At 48.0% G+C, this 21,659-nt stretch overlaps 1 protein-coding gene across 1 annotated transcript in view; it reads right to left on the reverse strand.

The window, feature by feature from the left end:
• The window catches only part of Dnajc17 (DnaJ heat shock protein family (Hsp40) member C17), a 33,911-nt gene that overhangs the window by 6,752 nt on the left and 5,500 nt on the right, over positions 1–21,659 (reverse strand). Inside the window, exons 2-10 of the mRNA XM_059261155.1 lie at positions 5,433–5,502; positions 5,127–5,185; positions 4,781–4,868; positions 3,049–3,134; positions 2,712–2,808; positions 2,220–2,263; positions 1,604–1,681; positions 1,050–1,130; positions 217–327 (exon numbers count right to left, since the gene is read on the reverse strand). Of these exons, the coding sequence (XP_059117138.1) occupies positions 217–327; positions 1,050–1,130; positions 1,604–1,681; positions 2,220–2,263; positions 2,712–2,808; positions 3,049–3,134; positions 4,781–4,868; positions 5,127–5,185; positions 5,433–5,502 (714 nt within the window). The remainder of the gene's footprint in view (positions 1–216; positions 328–1,049; positions 1,131–1,603; positions 1,682–2,219; positions 2,264–2,711; positions 2,809–3,048; positions 3,135–4,780; positions 4,869–5,126; positions 5,186–5,432; positions 5,503–21,659) is intronic.

Here is a 21,659-nt window from a genome sequence, read left to right on the forward strand (position 1 = left end):
AGGAAGGAGAAAAAGAAAAAACCTAGGATAGGGTCCTCTGGTATCTCAGAGAGAAGAGGGATGAGCAGGAAGTCAGCCGTCCTACATGGGCTGGTGAACCCACCCACCCCATTTTACTCTTATCTGGACTTGGGAAGAAAGGGCCTGAGAAAGTGGAAGCTGAAGAGGGGTCCCAGACCACAAGCAGACCCAGCTGGGTGACTCCTGGCTTTTTACCTTTGATAATCCTCTGTCACTCAAGTCCACTGTGCCCTGGGGCTGTCCCTCCAACCAGGAAATCTTCAGAGGGTTGTTCACCAGGCCCACTTCATTTCTGACAGCCAGCTCCTGCCAAACAGAGTATCTAGTCTCTGTCCCATCTGACCTAGCTCTAAAGGGCTCTTTCTACCCCCACAGAAAGACTAAAACCAACATTCTAGTCCTCCAAGCAGATCTAGGCAACCTCAGCAACCTGCAAACAATGCTATGTTCAAGTTCTGGCTCTTGTGGGAGAGTGGAGGAGATACACCTTCTGAGTTGGAGAAACAAAAAAGAACATTCAGGGTGGGAGGCCATGCAGGGCAGGGGGGAGGCCATGCTGGGGCAGGGTGGAGGCCATGCTGGGCAGGGGGGAGGCCATGCTGGGGCAGGGGGGGAGGCCATGCTGGGGCAGGGGGGAGGCCATGCTGGGGCAGGGGGGAGGCCATGCAGGGCAGGGTGGGAGGCCATGCTGGGGCAGGGGGGAGGCCATGCAGGGCAGGGGGGAGGCCATGCTGGGGCAGGGGGGAGGCCATGCAGGGCAGGGTGGGAGGCCATGCAGGGCAGGGTGGGAGGCCAGGCTGGGGCAGGGGGGAGGCCATGCTGGGGCAGGGTGTGGTATGGAGCCAGCCAGAGTGAAATAAGTCAGAGCATTCTTGAAGGCAGGAAACCTTTGGGGAGATCCAACTCTCGAACTGGCCTAAAGACCCATTGGCAGTGTGGGGCACCTAATTAGGAGGGCCTGTAATATCGAGCCCCTGTCCAGAAGGATAGGACTTGCCAGTGGCCCCCAAACCCCACACAGCACTCACCGCGGCCCTGACAGTTGCAAACTCCACTATGGCATTGCCTGCCTTCTTCCTGGAAAGTACCAGGTTGAGAACCTCTCCATACTGTGGGCATAAGAGAACCACAGGAAGTATAACTGGACACACGCATGGCCCATTATGCTACAATCCAACCCCGGAATATGTTATTAGGAGGGACCCAGGGAAGCAAGGTTGGAGAGATTTAGTTGTTCTCCTTTCCCGAGGTATACAGGACAGCAAAGGTGAGGTGGGCAGGAACACTGAGACCCAGGCTAGTACACAGCACAGCTGCCTCAACTCTGGGAGCAGGAAAGAGGAGAGGCTTTTATTCCAGACAGCCACCTCCTCTCCCCAGCACACACCCGAAACGCTGAGCCTCAAGGAAAGGGCTAGGCTTAGGCAGGGAAGCCGGCCAGAGGGGCACATGCTAACTCAAGTGAGAACTGGTCTAGGGGAGCTCTAGCCTGACCCATGGTGATGAGACAGACGAGAAAGCAACATTAATGAAGTCCAGGGGCATCTGAGATGACGGAGGTGGCGGGGTTAGCAGAGTATACCTTTTGCAAAAGCCTCAGCAGGACGTCTCTGGAGTAGCCACCTTGGGACTCATCCTCCTTACTGCACTTCCACTTTAGCTAGAAAGACAGTATCACCATCAACCACACCAGACCCTACACGTGAGCCCGCCCCTCTGAGCAGCCCCTGCCGCTCTCCAAACTCTGGTAATTTAGACTATCCACTTTGCCTCCTGTAGAAACTGAGAGGGAGGCGGCATGATCAGTCTTAGAGACACTTTGTACACTATGAGAACCCATCTCAAGTGGATGTGATGGCACACGCCTTTAATCCCACCACTCAGAGACAGAGGCAGGCAGATCTCTGAGTTCGAGGCCAGCCTGGTCTACAGAGCTAGTTCCAGGACAGCCAGGGCTACACAGCGAAACCCTGTCTCGGAAAAAAAGAAAAGAAAAGAACCCATCTCAAAGGGCTTCTGAGGATGTCTTGCCCACACCAGCCACTGTTACAGCCCCCCAGTGGGACAGGCTCTGAGAGACAGTCCTAGGGTCCTGCCGAGGATGCCGGAAGGTCACAACAGTGGTGCCTGTTTCCCACAGGAAAGCACCTGTTCTTGCGAGAACTACTGTGCTGGGACTGCAGATCCCACAGACTCACCTTTAGTTTGGGGGTTCCTCTGCCTTCAATATTTTCTGTTCTTCCTAAAAACATTGGGAAAAGAAGAAAAGTAAAATTTCAGAGAGTCCAAGGTCTCCCTGGACTCTCTGGTTTGGTGGGGAAGCTGGATACAATCCCATCCCATCCCTGGGTAGCCTGCTCAGCTGCTTCCTGAAGATCATCAGTTAGCTCTCTCAGATGAAAAGCTGGGAACACATCGTTGGAGCCAGGGGCAGAGACACAGACCATTCAGTTCCACTGAGGCCAAGTACCCCATGGCCTTTTCCCTCTGCTTGGGACTGAGACTTGTAAAAAGCACACAGGCTCCCACAAACTGGTGTGTCACAGTAGGACGCTGTGGCGCACCATGGGGTATTCACAGGGTTCTGGCAGGTGGAACCTCTACAGCCACTCCACGAAGTGGCCAGCACGGCCATCAACAGCATGAGGTGCACTGCCCTGGAGGAGACACAGGAGAGTGGGTACTCTCACCTCGCAGCCTCTGCTCTTGGTCCTGGCGGATCTGCTCCTGGATCAGCCTTTGCTGCTCCTCCAGCTGACGGGAACCCTCTTCTCGAAGGCGTGCGATCTGCAGGGCAGGGGAGCGGAGGGGTGACAATTCTGTGCAGATCCAATTCCAGGTTGGCTCACCTTGTAAAGGTCCCTGGGAGGTTCCACCTGCAAGCTAGAGCTCAGCAACCTGTAGGTGGGACAAATCACCCAGCTCCCACAGAAGACAGAAAGAGCAAGCTCTCCCAACACAGCAGCTACTCAGGTCCCTCCCCCTCCAGCTGCGATGACCCTCAGGCCAGTGGGTCTGCGTGCTCACCTCCTGCTCTAGTGCTGTGGTGCTCCGGTTCTCCTCCTCTTCCTCACTCCCCTGGGCCTGGGCCTGCCGCTCCCGGGCCTCCAGGTCTAGGCACAAGGGTGGAATGGTCCGATTTCTAGTCTGCATGTCTACTACGGCCTGAGCCCACCCCAGCTCTGGCTGGCTTCCCCAGCACCTCACACAGGATGAGCACCAAACCCCACCTGTCCTCGTGCTGGGTCTACACATACCCAGTCACTTTACATTGCAAAGGGACACACACAGAAGAGATATGGGCCACAGCCAAGCAGCATGGGTCCAGAAGAGTTAAAACAGCTCACACTGACCAAGCAGGTTCTCTCCACGAAGTGAGCAGAGTACAAGTGGGTGCTGTGTCAGCACCTAGGGCCCTGTGTCAAAGATGCCCGTGGGTGGAGTGCCAGCCTCTGTCACTGTGGTTTGGCACCACAGCCTGACCTGGGCTGTGCCTCAGCTTGGATTCCTTTCCCATCACTGATCTCAAGTCCTCACTGTCTCCCTTCCTCACTCTCCTCTGCCAAGCGTCACTGTGGCCACAGTTCTAGCGGCCTCTCCTCTGATAGGCAGATGGGTGCTGGTATACCCCACACCCCAAGCTCCGGGCCAGGCAGCTGCTGTAACAAACCTTCTCTCAGGCCCAGGGCTCACTGCTCTCCTCTCTGCCTGCTTTATTACCTGGAATTGGCACCCCCCTGCCTCTCACCCAGGTTTGGCCTTGTCCATGCTAATCAAGTGTTCTAGCACTAAGCAAGACCCTGGCCCATTTGTTGGTTTGGTAAATTCATTAAAAGTGATTGAATTGGGGAGGTGAGATGACTCCGCAGGCCTAGTCTCTAGGTGTCAAGAGTGAGGTGGAAGGAGAGAACTGGCGCCTGCAAGGTGTCTTCTGGCCCCACAAGTGCTCCTTGGCATGCATGTGCAGACTCACACACTGAATAAAGAAATGTAAAACATACTTTACAAAACTGAGCTGTATTTTCCTCCCTTGAGCTCTGGGGAAGCTTCCCAGAGTGGAGGCTTAGCAGGAAGAGGCTGGAGTGAGTGGGAAGGAGGCAACCTGGACTGGAGGTGAGAACTCACGGCACTCAGTGGGAATGCCCACTCAGGCAGCCTTCTAGACCTCAAAGACAGTTATTGTTACTTTTTCGTGTGTGAGTGTTTCGTCTGCCTGCATGTCTGGTACTGCATGCGTCAGAAGAGAGTATTAGACCCCTACAACTGGAGTTCCAGGCAGCTGTGAGCTGTCACGTGGCTGCTAGGAATCGAACCCAGGTCCTCTACCTGAGCAACAAGTGCGTTTAACCCCCGAGCTACATCCCCAGCCCTAATTTCTTTCTTTCTTTCTTTTTTTTTTTTTTGTTTGTTTGTTTGTTTTTGTTTTTCGAGACAGGGTTTCTCTGTGTGTGTAGCTTTGCGCCTCTCCTGGAACTCACTTGGTAGCCCAGGCTGGCCTCGAACTCACAGAGATCCACCTGCCTCTGCCTCCCAAGTGCTGAGATTAAAGGCGTGCATCACCACCGCCCGGCCCAGCCCTAATTTCTTAACTTTAACAGTAAACCCGTAACTGATATCATTCCCGAGAGTGCCTTTCGGACCCAGCCTCTCCGAACAGTTTTGCCAGGATCTGGGCAAAGGCCCCGAGAAGAAAGGGAGGGAGACTAATGGCAAGGGCCAAGGGAAGCCAGAGGCTGGACAGCCTGAGCAGGTCACCTACCCAGCTTCACCTTCTTCCTTTTCTCATCGAGCCTCTGGGTCCTCTCTGCTGCCTGCTTCTTGGCTTTCCTCACCTTGTCATACGCAGCCTGGGGTATGGGGTGGGGGGATGACAGAGCAGAGTCAGCCAGAGAAAAAGGCATCTTCCTGCCCTCAACCCAGAGTCATCAGGATCGCCGGGGCTTGGACGGCAAGCACTGTACCACGGGGCAGAGGGTCAAGGGCTCTCACACCCTAGCCAGTAGAGCCAGCCCCTGCTCAGCTCCTGAGATGCACGAGACTGGGGGCATTCTAGACCACAGCAGTCTCTAATCACTGGACAATTCAGTAAAGGAGGCGCCACTTACCCTGGCCGCAGCATCTGTCAGTACCTCCAAGGCCTGGGAAAGCTGGTGGAAGAGTTCAGCTACACACGAGGACAAAAAAACAAAGCAAGAGGAGAGAATAAACGGAGCTGGACAGTGGTGATCATGTCTTCCTCAGGGGAATACTTCAAAGGAGCCAGTATCAGCACACGGCAGGCCAGCAGGGAGTGGTAAGGACACCCACAGCCGACTGGATACCCCTACCATATGAAGCCAAGCCCACAGCAGACACACAGAGCTAGGTCAGGTGGGCAGGCCCCTTCCTCCCCAGGTCCTCGAGGGGCTCACCTGCTCTGGGGTTGTCTGGATTTTTGTCCGGGTGGCAGGAAAGTGCTTTTTGTCTGTATGCCTTCTTCACCTGGAAGAGTCAGACAACATCATCAGTCACCCTCCCTGAGGGACAACAGGAAGGCCTTCCCAAGAGATGTAGTGATCAATCCCCTGCCTCCTGGAAGAGGCTCTGGCTCCCTTTCACAGCACCATGACGCTGTAACAAAGAAGGTGAAGGCCATGGAGGGAGCTGGTTCCAGCAGAGTGCTCAGGCTCATCGTTTGACCCTGGTCTCAGGAGGGCCATTTGCAAACAGCTACCAGACACACTCTTGGTGGGCATGGAAGCCCACCAACCTTTCTGAAGGAAACTTTAGCTGCTAAGCTTCATCATTACATATTTATTTATTTTTAGTTTATCTTGTGCTCCTGTGTGTGCTTGCATGCCACAGAGTTCGTGTGCAAGTCAGAGGACAGCAATGTGGAGTTGGTTCTTTTCTTCCATTCATCATTCCAGGGATGGCAGAGACAGAGAGAGACAGAGAGACAGACAGAAAGACAGACAGAGACAGAGAGACAGAGACAGAGACAGAGAGACAGACAGAGACAGAGAGACAGAGACAGAGAGAGACAGAGAGACAGAGACAGAGACACAGAGACAGACAGAGGCAGAGAGACAGAGAGAGACAGAGACAGGGAGACAGAGAGAGACAGAGACAGAGACAGAGAGACAGAGAGACAGAGGGGGGGGAAGAAAAAGTCACTGGCCACTTTTTCGCCATTTCTCTGACCACTCAGGTCCTTACCCTGATATCAGGCTCCTGGGTTTTTATTGATAAAGAATAATTAGGCAAGCACTTCACTGGAGAGACGGCTCAGTGGTTAAGAGCATTTGCTGCTCTTGCGGAGGAGCTGCGCTGGGTTCACTTGCCAGCACCCGAGCGGTTGCTCACAACCTTCTATTTCTCTCATTTTAGGGGATCTGGTGCCCTCTTCTGGCCTCCACAGGCACTGCATACACTTTGTGCACAGACGCGCATGAAGGTAAAACACACATAAAACAAAAACAAGAAAAAACCAACAGCTACCAAGAGGTTCCTTCACACAGGGCCTGCTTAGACGGTTCCAGTAACGTGGTACAGTCACACAATCTGCCTCGGGCCTCGGAGGTCTCTGCCTCTCACCTGTGCTCTGCACAGGTCACCTGCAGCTTAGACTCCTGGAGGAGCAGCTCAACACTCCAGCTTCCTGGCTTCTCAGAGGGAACTAATACCACGTCTACACTCAAGTTAGCTAAATAAGGACTTCAGAGGCAGGCAGGCAGGAGAGAGTCGCCTAGGCAGGTACCTGACTCAAACTACCTCCTGTCACGGAGCCCAGGATCTCTGGGGTTGTGCTGCCACCTTCTGGCCTCAGCCAGGCCCACGCTCACACCAGATGGAGCTTGAAGAGACAGGAGGCCTCGGGCAGTGAGGGAGCAGATGTTCCTCCCTGTCCTTCCACCTTCCCAATTGCCTACTTATGCATACCCCAGACCACATCGCTCACTACCCTAGCTCTCCTCTTTAAAAAGTACAACGACTGGGCATGAAGGCTTCACATCTGTAACCACAGCCACCAGGACAGACAGACAAGAAAACTGGAAGCTCTGGACGTAGACGAGGCTACAGAATGAGTCTCAACACTTCTCCCCTCCAAACCCCAATACAAGGGTAAAGAAAGACAGCCTGCTAGGTCATGTCACTGTGCAGATGTACATATGTTTTTCGAGACAGGGTTTCTCTGTAGCTTTGGAGCCTGTCCTGGACTAGCTCTGTAGACCAGGCTGGCCTCGAACTCACAGTGATCCACCTGCCTCTGCCTCCCAAGTGCTGGGATTACAGACGTGTGCCACCACCGCCTGGTGATATATTTTAAGGCCCTTTATCTGTTTGTTTTTCCTGTAAGTGAAACACCACAAAATGTGTAAGGGAGCTGGCACCTGACTGTGGAGGCACACACCTATAATTCTAGCACTAGAGAGGCAGAAGTCACTCTACAAGTGAGACCCTGTCTCAAAAAACAACAACAACAAACATAAGATATGAATAATAACAAGAAAAAATATGGCCTCACACACAAAAATTAAAAGCTATTTTTCAGCTATTAGTTCTCAAGTAAAAAGGGATATTGGGGGTGAGATGGTTCAGGGGTTAAGAGCACTTGTTCTTGCAAAAAACCCAGGTTCAGTTCCCAGCACCCTCACTGGGTAGCTTACAACTGCCAATGGTAGCTAACTCCAGTTTTAGGGGACTCAACAGCCTTTCTTGGCCTTTGCACTCATTTTGGTACACATACATATACTCAGATGGTCACTTAAAATAAATACACAAATCTTTTCAAAAGAAATTTACAAGGACAGTATAAAACTGGATCCTCAGACCTAAGCCAGGGCCTTCGTCCTCCTCCTCCTCCTCCTCCTTTTCTTTGGAGACAGGACTTCATATATACCACATTTCCCTAGAACTTACTTCATAGCAGAGGCTAGCCTTGAACTCCTGATCCTCCTGTTTCTACTTCCCAAGTGCTGATTAGAAGTATGCACCACCAAAGCCAGCTTGCTTTCTTTGCTTTTTTGGTTTAGTTTTTAAAAACTTTTTTAAAAGATTTACTTTTAGGGACAGAAGAGCTGGCACAGTGCTTAAGAGCACTCAGCACCTACACAGAGCAGTTGACAGACATCTGTAACTCCAAGTCCGAGAATCTAGAGCCATAGTCGGACTCCACAGCACTAGGCACACATCAGTACCCACAGAGCAGTTGACAGACATCTGTAACTCCAGGTCTGAGAATCTAGAGCCATAGTTGGACTCCACAGCACTAGGCACACATCAGTACACAGACATACACATAGGCAAAACACTTACACAGAAATAAAAATAAAATCTTAAAAAAAACCTTTTTTTGTTTGTTTTTTGTTGTTGTTTTTGAGACACGATTTCTCTGTATAGCCCTGGCTGTCCTCAAAATCAGAGATCCGCCTGCCTCTGCCTCCTGAATGCTGGGATTAAAGGTGTGTGCCACCATAGCTGGCATTTCTTTTTATTTTTCAAAGTGTGTGTAGATAGGGGTGTGTGTGTGTGTGTGTGTGTGTGTGTGTGTGTGTATGTGTGTGTGCTAGAGTGCTCAAACCAGCAGAAGCCAGAGACACTGTGTCCATCTACAGCTGGAATTGCCTGTGGGTGCTAGAAACTGAATTACAGGTGTTCTGAAAAGCGGTACTCATTCTTAACCGCTGAGCCATCTCCAGCCCCTTGTTTATTTCTTGAGACGGTCTCACAATATAGCCCAGGATGCCGTGAAGCTTACCATGTATCTGGAGTTGGGATCCAAGTATTAGGATTATAAGTATGTGTCACCACATCTGGCAAACAAGACCTCTTCTAAGAGTCTAAGATTTTTAAAATTATTTGTGTGTGTGTGTGTGTCCGTCAGGACCGCCCCTCTCCCCCTACAGACACAGTTGGAGGAGTTACAGGCAGCTGTGAACCACCTAACATGAGTGCTGAGACTTGAATCCCGGCACCCTGGAAGACTGGTACATGCTCTTAACTGCTGAGACATCTCTTCAGCCCCCTTAGACTCTAGAATCTAGAAAGTCATACAGTATCTCTAAACGCTGCTGTTAATTTATATCATTATTCATAACAGAAAGTAAAAACCGTTTAAATTCCCAAAGAATAAAAACAACAACTAGCTGGGTGGTGGTGGTGCACACCTCTAATCCCAGCACTCGGGAGGCAGAGGCAGGTGGATCATTGTGAGTTCTGGTCTACAGTGTGAGTTTCAGGACAGCCAGGGCTGTTTCAGAGAAACCCTGTCAGGAACAAACAAAAACGAAACAAAGTAGCAGCTAGTGCTTACAGACAGGCCTTTTCAGTGCTTTACATGAGTCCACCCCTTTAGTCCCAAAGGACCCCTTGAAGGACACGTGTGCACCTGTGTGCTGCTGAAATGCCACCAATTCTCCACCAGCTGGAAGGATGCCAGGTAGAGTTTGGTATGGGTATACCAAGAAAGGAAATGAAGCAAGAGTTCTACAGAAATTATGTCCATGAAAAAGTTTTGAGGTGATGAGGGATGAATGCCAGTACCTTCCAGAGTACAGAGTGATTTTTGGACTGTAAAGAACTTTTTTGGAGCCGGGCGGTGGTGGCGCACGCCTTTAATCCCAGCACTCGGGAGGCAGAGCCAGGTGGATCTTTGTGAGTTCGAGGCCTGGGCTACAGAGTGAGTTCCAGGAAAGGCACAAAGTTACACAGAGAAACCCTGTCTCAAAAAAACCAAAAGAAAAAAAAAAAAAAAGAACTTTTTTGGATTCAGCACCATAGATGTTTATAACTAATCTATGTTCCTAGACTATGAAACATGAATATATAGGCCAAGGAATTCTCTCAAGAAATCAGCAACTGGGGCTGGAGAGATGGCTCAGCAGCTAAGAGCACTTGCTCTTCCTCCAGAGGGCTGTGGTTCGATACCCAGCACACATTCCAGACATTCTCCTGGCCTCAGAGATCATCAGGCACAGATGTGGCACACAGACATATATGCAGGCAAAACAAAACACCCATACACTTAAAATAATTTTATTATCTTTTTTTGTTTTGTTTTGTTTTTCAAGACAGGTTTTCTCTGTGTAGCTTTTGGAGCCTGTCCTAGAACTCACTTTGTAGACCAGGCTGGCCTTGAACTCAGAGATCCACCTGCTTCTGCCTCTCAAGTGATGAAATTAAAGGCATGTGCTACCACCACCAGGCTAAAATAAAATTAAAAAATTTTAAACATTAAGAAAAATTTCAACAATTAAGAATCACCATGGATGCCGGCGGTAGTGGCGCATGTCTTTAATCCCAGCACTCGGGAGGCAGAGGCAGGTGAATCTCTGTAAGTTCAAGGCCAGCCTGGTCTACAGAGTGAGTTCTAGGACAGGCTCCAAAAGCTACATGGAGATACCCTGTCTTGAAAAACAAAAACAAAAACAACAACAACAAAAAATCACCATGGACAGCAACAACAAATCCCTACTGTAGATATTATTACCCTCATGTAACAAATGAAGAAATGGGTATAATGAGGATTTTATACAGTATATATAGAATTATATATACTGAAGATTCATCAGCAAAAACCATGCAATTACTTTACTTGACAAAACCTATTCTAGCTGGAGAGCTAACTTAGTGGCAGAATGCTTACCTAGCATGGGCAAGGCCTTGAATTCAATCCCCAGGATCACACATACACAAAATCTACTCCAGTGAAACACTAATGACTCCCAGCCCATTCATTCCTTTACCCCTACCAGATAAAAATATAAAAATATTCATGAAAAAAGGTTATAGTTGGTATTTACTTTCTACAATGAGTTTAAGTAATAAAAGAAAAAAACTTAAATAAGGGGCTGGAGAGATGGCTCAGAGGTTAAGAGCACTGGCTGCTCTTCCAGAGGTCCTGAGTTCAATTCCCAGCAACCACATGGTGGCTCACAGCCATCTGTAATGAGATCTGGTGCCCTCTTCTGGCTTGCAGGCACACATGCAGGCGGAATACTGTATACAAAATAAATAAATTAAAAAAAAAAAAACTTAAATAAATAAGGCCTTCTTGCCACACTACTCTAAGAGGCAACATGTTTCAGCAAGAGAAGGTTCAAGAATTGTGGCAGATGTATTTTCAAATTCAGAATCTTCCTTACACTAACAGCAAGACTTTAGACAAATCACGGAATCTCACTTGAACTCGGGCTCTAAAGTGCCCACACCTTAGGCTACTGGAGGAGTTAAAGGAAACAGTATGACACTCCACACAAGTTCCCAAACCTAAAGATGGTGTGCGGGCACATCCCTGAGATCCTGGCATCTGAGAAGTTGAAGCGGAAGGATCAAGAGTTCAGGGTCACCCTACACCAAAGAGCAAGTTCAAGGGCAGCCTGAGCCAAATGAGACCTTGTCTCCTAAACAAACCAAAAGCTGGTGTGGTAGCACACACCTTTGATCCCAGTACTCAGCAGGCAGAAGCCAGCCAGGGCTACAGAGTGAGATAATGTTGAAAACCCAAACAAGCAAGCAAACAAACAAACAAACAAGGCCCCAAACCTCCTCTTCACCCATTCCTTGACAGAGTAAGTAAGCCACTCCAGCTGACTAGGAACATGACAACCTGCAGGAACTCCAGGAGTGGACCCAGCATACAGGTGATCTCAATCTGAATGCTCTGAGTGGGCAGGAATGGTTTCAGTCTGCTGGAGATGGGCCTAAAGTCTATGGCTGGCCCTTAGGAGCTCTGAAATACTCTAACCAAAAAAGTAGAGAGCTGAGGTACACAGCCTGAGATCTACCAGTGTGGCCATGAACCAACTGCCACTGCTCAAGTATGTCTTTCTGGATTAACTAGTTATTACTGTATTTAGCTGCTAAGCCTGCCCTGGGCAGAGCGCTGTCTTCAGTTTGAAGCTGGAAGGCTGGTTTTGACTTTGAACCAGTTGGCCTGGACTTTGGTGCTTTCTTACAAACTGGATCCCAGCTCTGTCCAGCCCTCCTGACACGGCTGGTAGCTGAAGAATTTGTCACCAGGTAAACACAACTCTCCGAAAGCCATGTGGTGGTCTCAGTTCTCAATGTCGCTTACTCAAGCTGAACCTGGTGGCCTTCAGAGGCTGAGGCAGGAGGATTAAAAATTCAAGGCATAGTTGAGTGTCATGGTTCATGCCTTTAATCTCAGCACTTAGAAGACAGATTTCTGTGAGTTCCAGGATTCAGAGCTACATGGTGAAACCCTGTGTCAAAAAAAGCAAAACAAAACAAAAAATTCAAAGCCTGATGGGTCACTTTGTGAAACCCCTCAAAAGAAAAAGAAAAAAAAAAAACAAAAAAAAACAAAAACCAAACAACCAAACACCAAGGACTCAAACACCAGATACAGCTCAGTGGTAGAACATTTGCCTGTCATGCAAGGGTCCTAGGTTCAATCCCCAGCAGCAAATGAAGGAAGGAAGGAAGGAAGCAGGCAGGTGGGTAGAAGGAATAAAGCATCAATAACACTCAGCCCCTCCCGAAGCCCCCTAACTGGTTCCACCAATCACAGCAGAGCAGCAGAGGTGGCCACAAGCTGGAGCTCCAGATGCCTTCAGGGTGCTTTGCCCCAGGCACCCCACAGGGCCTCTGACAATCTTCCTGTCTCCAGTTTCACCTCTTCAGGGGAACTCCTGACTCAGCCAGAAAAGCAAGGGCTGAGGGCTCCCATAAATAGAAATAGCCATCATTAACTTAAAAGAAAGGTGCCCTACAAAGAACAGATCATTATTTTTTTAAAGGCGGCTGTCCTTTCTTGTAGTAAAACCTGGAGCCAGGTAAGTAAGAGGTACAAGTAATTAGAGCCAGCTCTCAAGAGCCAGGCCAACAGGCAGCACTCAGACAAGGACACACAGGGAGGGAGGCCGTGACAACAGGGACAGAATGAACAGACCATCCACTACCAGCCCCAGTTCAGCAATGGGAACACTCTGTGACCACAGCCTAGGCACTCTTCTCCCCAAGCCGGGAGAGGCACACATCTCCTCGTTCCCTTGCTAGCAGGAACACCAGGGGTTAGTGACTGCCTGATGTCACAGGCAGAAAGGCAACACAGGGCTCTGGGCACACAGATCTAAGACTCCCCTCGGAAAGAGTTCAAGGCCAACCTGAGCAACATCATGAGACCTGTCTCAAAAAATAAAACAAACAAGGACTGGAGAACTGGTTCAGCAGTTAAAAGCACTGGCTGATCTTCCAGAGGACCCAAGTTCGAATCCCAGCACCCACATATCAGCTTACAAGTCTGTAACTCCAGTTCCAGGGGATCTGACTCCTTCTTCTGGTCTCTGTGGGCACCATGCATGCATGTGATGCACAGACATACATGCAGGTAAAACATCAATATACATATATACAGATAAAGTTGTTTTGTGTAGTTCTGGCTGGCCTGGAACTTTCTGTGTAGACAGGCTATTCTTGAACTCACAGAAATCCATTTACCTCTGCCTCTGGAGTGCTGGGATTAAAGGCATGTGCCACCATAATACTTGACAAAATAAAATAAAAAAATAAAACAAACCAACTAGGCATTTAGGCACACCCTTGCGATACCAGCATTTATAATGCTGAAGCAAAAGGACCAAAGGTTCAAGGCTGGCCTTGGCTACATACAGTGGCCACCATGGGCTTTAAGACCTGGTCTCAAAAAACAAACAACAAAGAAAACTAATGAGCAATAGTCTCCTCTGCCTGAGATTGGTCACTATTATTCTTTTTGTCCACACAGAAACAATACCGAACCCCTCAACTGTGTGGACACTCAGGGACTGTGGACGACTCCCAGGGGACACAAGTAGAGAAGCAGCCATCCACAACAGCCTCCTCAGCTCAGTGTCCCCAAATGGGAACCCACTGGTGGGCTTCAGATGATTCTTGGGGGCCTGGACCCCACACCAAGGTCTCTCGCATGCTAGCCAATCTCTTACTGCACCAGAACAACTGGAGTATGTGTTCAGCCTGGCTGGCTTTCCCAAAGCCTGGCCTCTATGGCACTCAGGAGCAGGCGTCCTCAGTCCATCTTCTCCGGCCTCTCCATCCCTTTACTCTCTAAGCCCTCCCTTCCTTTGGCCCTCCCAATACTCCTTCCTGGATGAGCTCTCTTCTTCTCCATGACATGCCACCCTCTCCAGGGCCTCAGCTCTTTCTTCCTACCTTTTCTAAGCACCTCAGTCTCAAGCTTGCATCCCAAACCTTTCTCACCTTCTTGCCTCAGGCTGTGGATTCCCAACCCCCAGATCCACAAGACACCCCGGTCTGGCTGCTCCTACTCAACCACTGCCTGCTGTCCCCCTCAACCCCAGATCAAGAGCCATCCTACCTAGTCTCTGCCTCTCCTGGGGGTAGAACTCCCCTCTCTGAGCTTGGCCTTCCCACAGCGAATTCATCATACCCTCCCTTCATAAACATGACAGGTTTCCTTCATAAACACATAAACACACATGTACACACACAAACTCTACTGCTCAAGAACAGCAAGAGTAAAGGAAGGGACCATACAAGCGGGAATTACTTTGAAAGCTGCCTTAGCTGAAATGGAAACAGTGGTGTCCAACATTTCCTCAAGCCAACCAGCTCAGTTCACACCTGCTGGGCTTGCCAACGTCAGGTGGCTTTACTCACATGGAGTCAGTCTCTGTCACTCATACAGAGATGGGGGGATTTCTGGGGCCCACAGACCATCTCTGGTTGCCCTAATTGCTCCTGGAGTGTAGAGAGAAGAACATTCAGGTCTGGGCAGGGGCTCTGCATTTATTAGCTGCCTTATGCCAGGCAAATCAATTAACCCCTTTGAGACTTGGTTTTCTCATCTATAAAGTAGAGTTAATAGTCCTTGCCTGCCTCCCAGCCTTGTTTTGAAGATCACATCAAATGAAGTAGACATGGGAAAGCTCTCTGGTATCATATAAATGGGAGGCATCATTGTGAATGCTAATGAGCAGCTCCCAAACACAAAGGATCATTGCTTTTTAGCAGGCAGCTGAGCAATTTCAAAACTCTGGAACTTCAGCCAGAATTGAGTTAAACATAGAGACCCACAGGACCTGGAGGCTGGGTACCACCCACCATGCCTGGACCTTGATGAAAAGAACCAGTGTCTTCCAGTGAAGAGCTAAGCGCTCTCTCTGGAGACACCATCTATCAGACACACCCCAAAGCTACAAATGACCCCCAGATACCCAAAGAATCCAGTTTAGGTCAAAGCCCACCACATTTTCCAGATTCACCTCCTGTCGAATCCTCAACAACCCCTAGGCACAGCCCTGTGCCTTGTCCTGCACAGCACGGCTGCCTCTGCACAACTTCACCTCACCTTACTCCTTCAAGCTCGCTCCTGGCATCTGGCTGCAAAACTGATGGTTTTACTTTTTTAAAGATTTATTTATTTACCCAGTCAGTGGTGGTGCACGCCTTTAATCCCAGCACTCGGGAGGCAGAGGCAGGCGGATCTCTGAGTTTGAGGTCAGGCTGGTCTACAGAGTAAGTTCCAGGCCAGCAAGGACTACAAACAAACAATTGATTTATTTATGTATTTTATGTATTTGGGTACTTCATCTACACACCAGAAGAGGGTATTGGATCCCATTATAGATAGGTGTAAGATGCCACATGGGTACTGGGACTTGAACTCAGAACCTCTGGGAGAACAGTCAGTACTCCTAACGGCTGGGCCATCTCTTCAGCCCCTGATGACTTTTAATTTTTTTAAAGAAAAAACAATGTTGAGCTGGATATGATGGAGCACAGATTTAACCTCAGCATTAGTGAGGCAGAGGCAGGCAGATCTCTGCGAGTTCCAGGCCAGGCTTGTCTACATAGCAAGTTCCAGGATAGCCAGAGCTACACAGTGAGATATATCTCAAAAACAAACAAACAACAACAACAAAAAAGAAATAATGTTGATGCATCACAGTCTATAATATAAGAAAGATGAGTGGTTTAAATAAATTTTCAGTAAGCATATAGAGAAACTGCTCAGCAGTTTAGAACACCAGCAGCTTTCGCAGGGGGCCAGAGTTCAGGTCCTAGCACGCACATGGAAGCTCACAAATCTCTGTGACTCCAGTTTCAGGGAATCCAGTGCTCTCTTCTGGTCTCTACAGGCAAGAGACATGCATGTGATGGACATGTAAACATGCACTCATACACATAAAAATAAATCTTAGGGCTGGAGAGATGGCTCAGAGGTTAAGAGCACTGACTGCTCTTCCAAAGGTCCTGAGTTCAATTCCCAGCAATTACATGGTGGCTCACAACCATCTGTAATGAGATCTGGTGCCCTCTTCTGGCCTGCAGCCATATATGCAGGCAGAACACTGTATACATAATAAATAAATTAGTTTAAAAAATAAAAATAAACCTTAAAAACAAAAAAACCTACTAACAAATGAAGTTGGCTGGTGGCACATGATAGCACACAACAGTCATCCCAGCACTTGAGAATATGAAACAGGAGGGCCAGGCGTTCAAATCCAGTCTCAGACATAAGGGCAGCCTAGGCTAATGAGATTCTGTCGCAATAAAATAGCTAAAAATCAAAATGTCTTTTTAAGAATTCTGCTTTATTTAGTAATACCTGCCAAGATCAAATAAGCTACATATTCTTCAAAGGTTTCAAATGAAGGGCCAGGCTGCTAAAAACCAAAGGAAAAACTCACAGGGACTGAAGACTATGAAACTGAGCCTTGATCTGAGGCTGACACCCATTCACTGGATAGTCCTGGACATGTCTCAGAGCCTCTGTAGATCAATGACACAGTAAATAATCATGAGGACTCCTTTCTGGTGTTCTGGTTTTGGGTTGGATTGTTTATCCCATTTTAGGTGGTTCTGCCTGCATTTATGTCTGTACCATGGGTACCATGTGTGTGCCTGGTACCCATGGAGGCAAGAGAAGGGCACCAGATTCCCTGGGACTGAAGTTATAGATGGTTGTGAGCCACCATGAGTGTAGGGAACCAAACCCAGGTCCTACACAAGAATAACAAATGGTCTTAACCACTGAGCAATCTTTCCAGGCCCCAAATATGTTGATAATTTTTTTTCCCTAAGGTTTTGGACAAAAACACCTTTTCAAGGAAGCCTTCCCTGATCCTGTCAATCAGGTCCTGTCAAGCATCAGGCTTGGCAGCAAGCACCTTTACCTGTTGAACCATCTTGCAGGCTCTTATTTGGGTTTTCGGAGGCATGATCTTGATATGTAGCCCTGGTTGGCCTGGAACTATGTACACCAGGATAGCCCCAAACTTGTGGGCAATTTTCCTGCCTGTGCCTTCCAGGTGCTGGGATTACAGGTGTGTACCTCACGGATAAGTATTTAACTTTAAAACATGCAATCAATGTGGCGTGGTGGTGCTCAGTCACAATCCCATTATTTGGGAAGGAGAAGCAGGAGGATCAGGCATTCGAGACAAGCCTGGATTACAAGAACCGTTTCAAAAAACAAAATACAGAACTTGCAAGAGAACACAAACAACAAGAACTACCTGGTAGTATGCCAGGTGCTGTATGGCACCCTTTGTATGGATCCAGATTCACAGCAATGTCTTCAGGAGGGGCTGCCATCACTCCGCTGGGCAGGTGGGGAAGCCACAGCACAGAGAACTAAATATTTGTTCACAGTTACGGTAAGTCATACTTAGGCAGCCTGACTCCAAAGTCCGTTCCTTAGCCACGACTGCAAGTGAGTGCAAAGACTAGGGACACATTTACAGTTCACAGCAGGGCAGGGCGTTCCACACTGGTGTCCACCCACCCTCAAACCACGGCAGCTATGAAGGCAGTAACTCTTGACCTCACTGAAGATAAGTTAGAAAAACTCTTACTTTATGCATGGCATGTGTCTGTACGAAATCACCTGATTAGCAAATGTAAGCTTTGGGGGGCCAGAGATGGCTCAGCCGTTAAGAGCACTTACTGATCTTGCAAAGGACCTGAGTTCAATTCCTAGCACCTACATCAGGTGGCTCACAACCACCTGTAATCTTGCTGGAGGAGATCTCTGGCCTTCATGGGCACCTGCATCCATGTGTGCATGCCCAACAAATAGACACATACACATGATAAAAACAAAACAAAAAAACTTGAAAAAGAAAATGTGAGTTTCTAGGAAAATTACCACTAGCTTCTGAATTTCAAAATGATGAGATCCAGAAGCAAGAAACAGAAGCTAGAAACAAAACAGAAGTGGCCACTCACCAGGGACAACTTCTGTTCACATTTGTATCAGCACCAGGCACAGCTTGACACCCAGCAGGCACTTAATAAAAATGTTTCCAGGTTGGGCTGGAGAGATGGCTCAGAGGTTAAGAGCAGGGGCTGCTCTTCAAGAGGTCCTGAGTTCAATTCCCAGCAACCACATGGTGGCTCACAACCACCTGTAATGAGATCTGGTGCCCTCTTCTGGCCTGCAGGGATACATGCAGGCAGAATACTGTATATAATAAATAAATAAATCTTAAAAAAAAAAAAAATTTCCAGGCTATAAGACAGCTCAGTGGAAGAGGGCATGCTTAGTGTGTACAAGGCCTTAGGTTTGATTCCCAGCACCGGAAGTAACGTTTACAGGAAATGTAAACACAAGTGTGTTTCTATAAACACACAAGAAGGAAGGAAAAGAAAGTTCGACTTTGTGAAGGTTCAGGGTGTGCCTGCCCTGGCAAGGCACTGGGTACCTGCTATACTACTGTCAAATGTCAGCGAGTCAAGCAGAGATGGATGACCTTCTACCTACCTGGTGGGAATGTAAACCAGTACCTTTCTGCAAGGCAGTTTGCATTTGAATCAAAATCTTGTAAATACATTAACTTTTGGTCTACTAACTTCACTTTGCCTGAAAATAACAGTGTATGCTCCTTCAATCATCCCCCAAGTGTTTACTGAACATCTGTCAAGAGCTAGGCATTGTTCTAGGAGCTAGAAACTGCAGCAAACAAAACAGGAAGTCTCTGCCAGGATTTTTTACGCCCTGATGGGAGAGGCCAAAAATGAGCCAATGACATTAACATAACATGCACCTGTGAGGTCTCACACCTGGAAAGACAAGGCTCATTGAAGGTGTGGGACAATTAATTGAAACAGCTCATCAGGGAAAGCCTCTCCCACTGGTCAATTAGATGGCCAGCTGCCAAGAGCAAAGAATGTTCTAGCAAAAGTATTAGGTGTAAAAGTCTCTGAAACAGGTGAGTTTAAAACAAAAAACGAAACAAGTAAATAAGTAAATAAATAAAAACAGGCTGCTCTTGCAGAGGACCTAATTTTGATTCCCAGCACCCGAAGGTGATCACAACCATCTGTCCAAGTGACTGGACACCTGAAAGGTTCCTGTACCCCGACAATTAAGTCTCTCTGCCGATGTAGTAATCCAAATCCAACTGAATTAAGATTTAAAAGTCTAGGTTTAATGAGTAAAACTTCCTCAAGCATTACATGCATGTGGTGCACAGACATACATACAGGCAAAATACCCACACACATGGAATATATATATACACACACACACACACACACACACACACACACACACACACATGCCAGGTGGTGGTGGTGCACACCTTTAATCCTAGCACTCAGGAGGCAGAGGCAGACCATCACTGTGAGTTTGAGGCCAGCCTGGTCTACAGAGTGAGTTCAAGGACAGCTAAGGCTACACAGAGAAAACTTGTCTCAACAGCCCCTGCCCCCGAAAAAAAAAAAAAAAAACCAACAACTCCTCATAGGTGGCCCAATTCATTGTCACCCCAAACATGAAAAATAGAAAGTAGCATGTTGACAATGAGGAGGAGGGAAGTTACGGCACTGCTGCTGGGGATGGTAACACCACAGATCCCAAGAGACTACACACAGAATCAACATGCAGCCTATGGCTCTGGACTGGGTTTGTATCCAAAAGACGTTTTTTTCTGTTTTGTGGTGGTGCTGGAGGTCAAACTCCAGGGGCTGCAACACAAACACGCTCTCTACTACTGAGCTACATCCCCAGAGACTACAGAGCACAAACAGATCTGTACAGCCTATACATGGTACTGAAAAGGCAAAACAACCCAGATATCCACCAACAGGTTAACGAATACAAATACATGCAATGGAATTCAGCCTTAGAAAGGAAGGAGATTCTGACACAAGCTACATGTTTACTCCTGGAGACACTATACTAAATGAAATAAGCCACAAATGAAATGACAAAGGTTACTGGAGGTGCACAGAATCATAGTCACAGAGGAAAGGAGAACAGCAGCTAGGATTTCACGGGTTAGGGGAGGAGAAAATGGGAGTTATATTTATTTGGTACAGGTTTGACTTGGGATGATGGAGAAGTTCTGCAGATGGAATGGTAGTGACGGTGGTACAGCAATGTGAATGTTCTTAATACCACTGAAAATTCTATTCAAAATGGAAAAATGCTCGAGTCTATGTTATGTTATACATGTTTACCACAACTTAAAACATAAACAGAAACTAGGCATACACCTGGAATCCCAGCACCTGGGAGGTGGAAGGAAGATCAGGAGTTCAAGAATAGCCGTGGGAGCTGGGTAGTAGTGGCGCACACCTTTAGTCCCAGCACTCGGGAGGCAGAGGCAAATGGATCCGTGAGTTCAAGGCCAGCCTGGTCTACAAACTGAGTTCCAGGACAGCCAGGACTGTCTTGAAAACCAAAATCAATCAATCAATCAATCAAACAAACAAGAACAGCCTTGGCTCCATGAGAACCTGATAAAGCACCCTAACTAAGGCAACTTAGAGAAGCAAGGGTTGATTGGATTTCTGGTTCCAGAGGGATGAGAGTCCGACACCATCACGGGTGGCAGCATGGCAGCAGGTGTGCATGGGAGCAGGTGTGCATGGGAGCAGGTGTGCATGGCAGATGGAACACAAGCTGAGAGCTACAAGCAGGAGGCAGAGAATACATTAGGAATGGCTAAAGTTGTGTGGGTTTTTTTTTTTATTTTTTATTTTGTTTTGAGGCAAAATTTCTCTGTGTAGTTCTGGCTATCCTAGAACTTGCTCTGTGAACCAGTAGACCAGGCTGGCCTTGAACTCAGAGGTCTGCCTGCCTCTGCCTCCCAAGCGCTTGGATTCAAGGCATGAGCCACTGATAATGACCAAAGTATTTAAACTCTCAAAGCCTGCCTCCACTGACATACTTCCTCCAACAGGGCCACACCTCTTCAGCCTCCAAACAGTGCCATCAATTTGGGACCAAGTGTTCAAATGCCCAAGACTATAAGGGACATCTCATTTAAGACACCACAATTACCATATGGCAACCCTATATTTAATATTTAGCATCTTGAGAAATTCCCATACCATTTAACAACAGCCATTCCACAAGCAATGCACAATCGTTCCAATCTCTCTACATCACTGAATTAGTCTGTGTATTTACTTTGGCTTTGGAGTTTCATTTCTCTATAACAGCTATCCTGGCTAACAGGAAGCAGTATCTCATCCTAATTTGCCATTTGTTTTTTGTTTGTTTGTTTGTTTGTTTGTTTTTTGAGACATGTAGACCATGTAAACCAGACTGGGCTAAAACTCACAGTGACCTGCTGTGGAACAATCTTTGTACACTGTTGTGGGATGTCTTTCTGTATGCTGTGGATATGTGTTCCTCTGGATGGCTGATAAATAAAGCT

Source organism: Peromyscus eremicus, chromosome 4, assembly GCF_949786415.1.
Source record: "Peromyscus eremicus chromosome 4, PerEre_H2_v1, whole genome shotgun sequence".
Lineage (NCBI taxonomy): Eukaryota > Metazoa > Chordata > Mammalia > Rodentia > Cricetidae > Peromyscus > Peromyscus eremicus.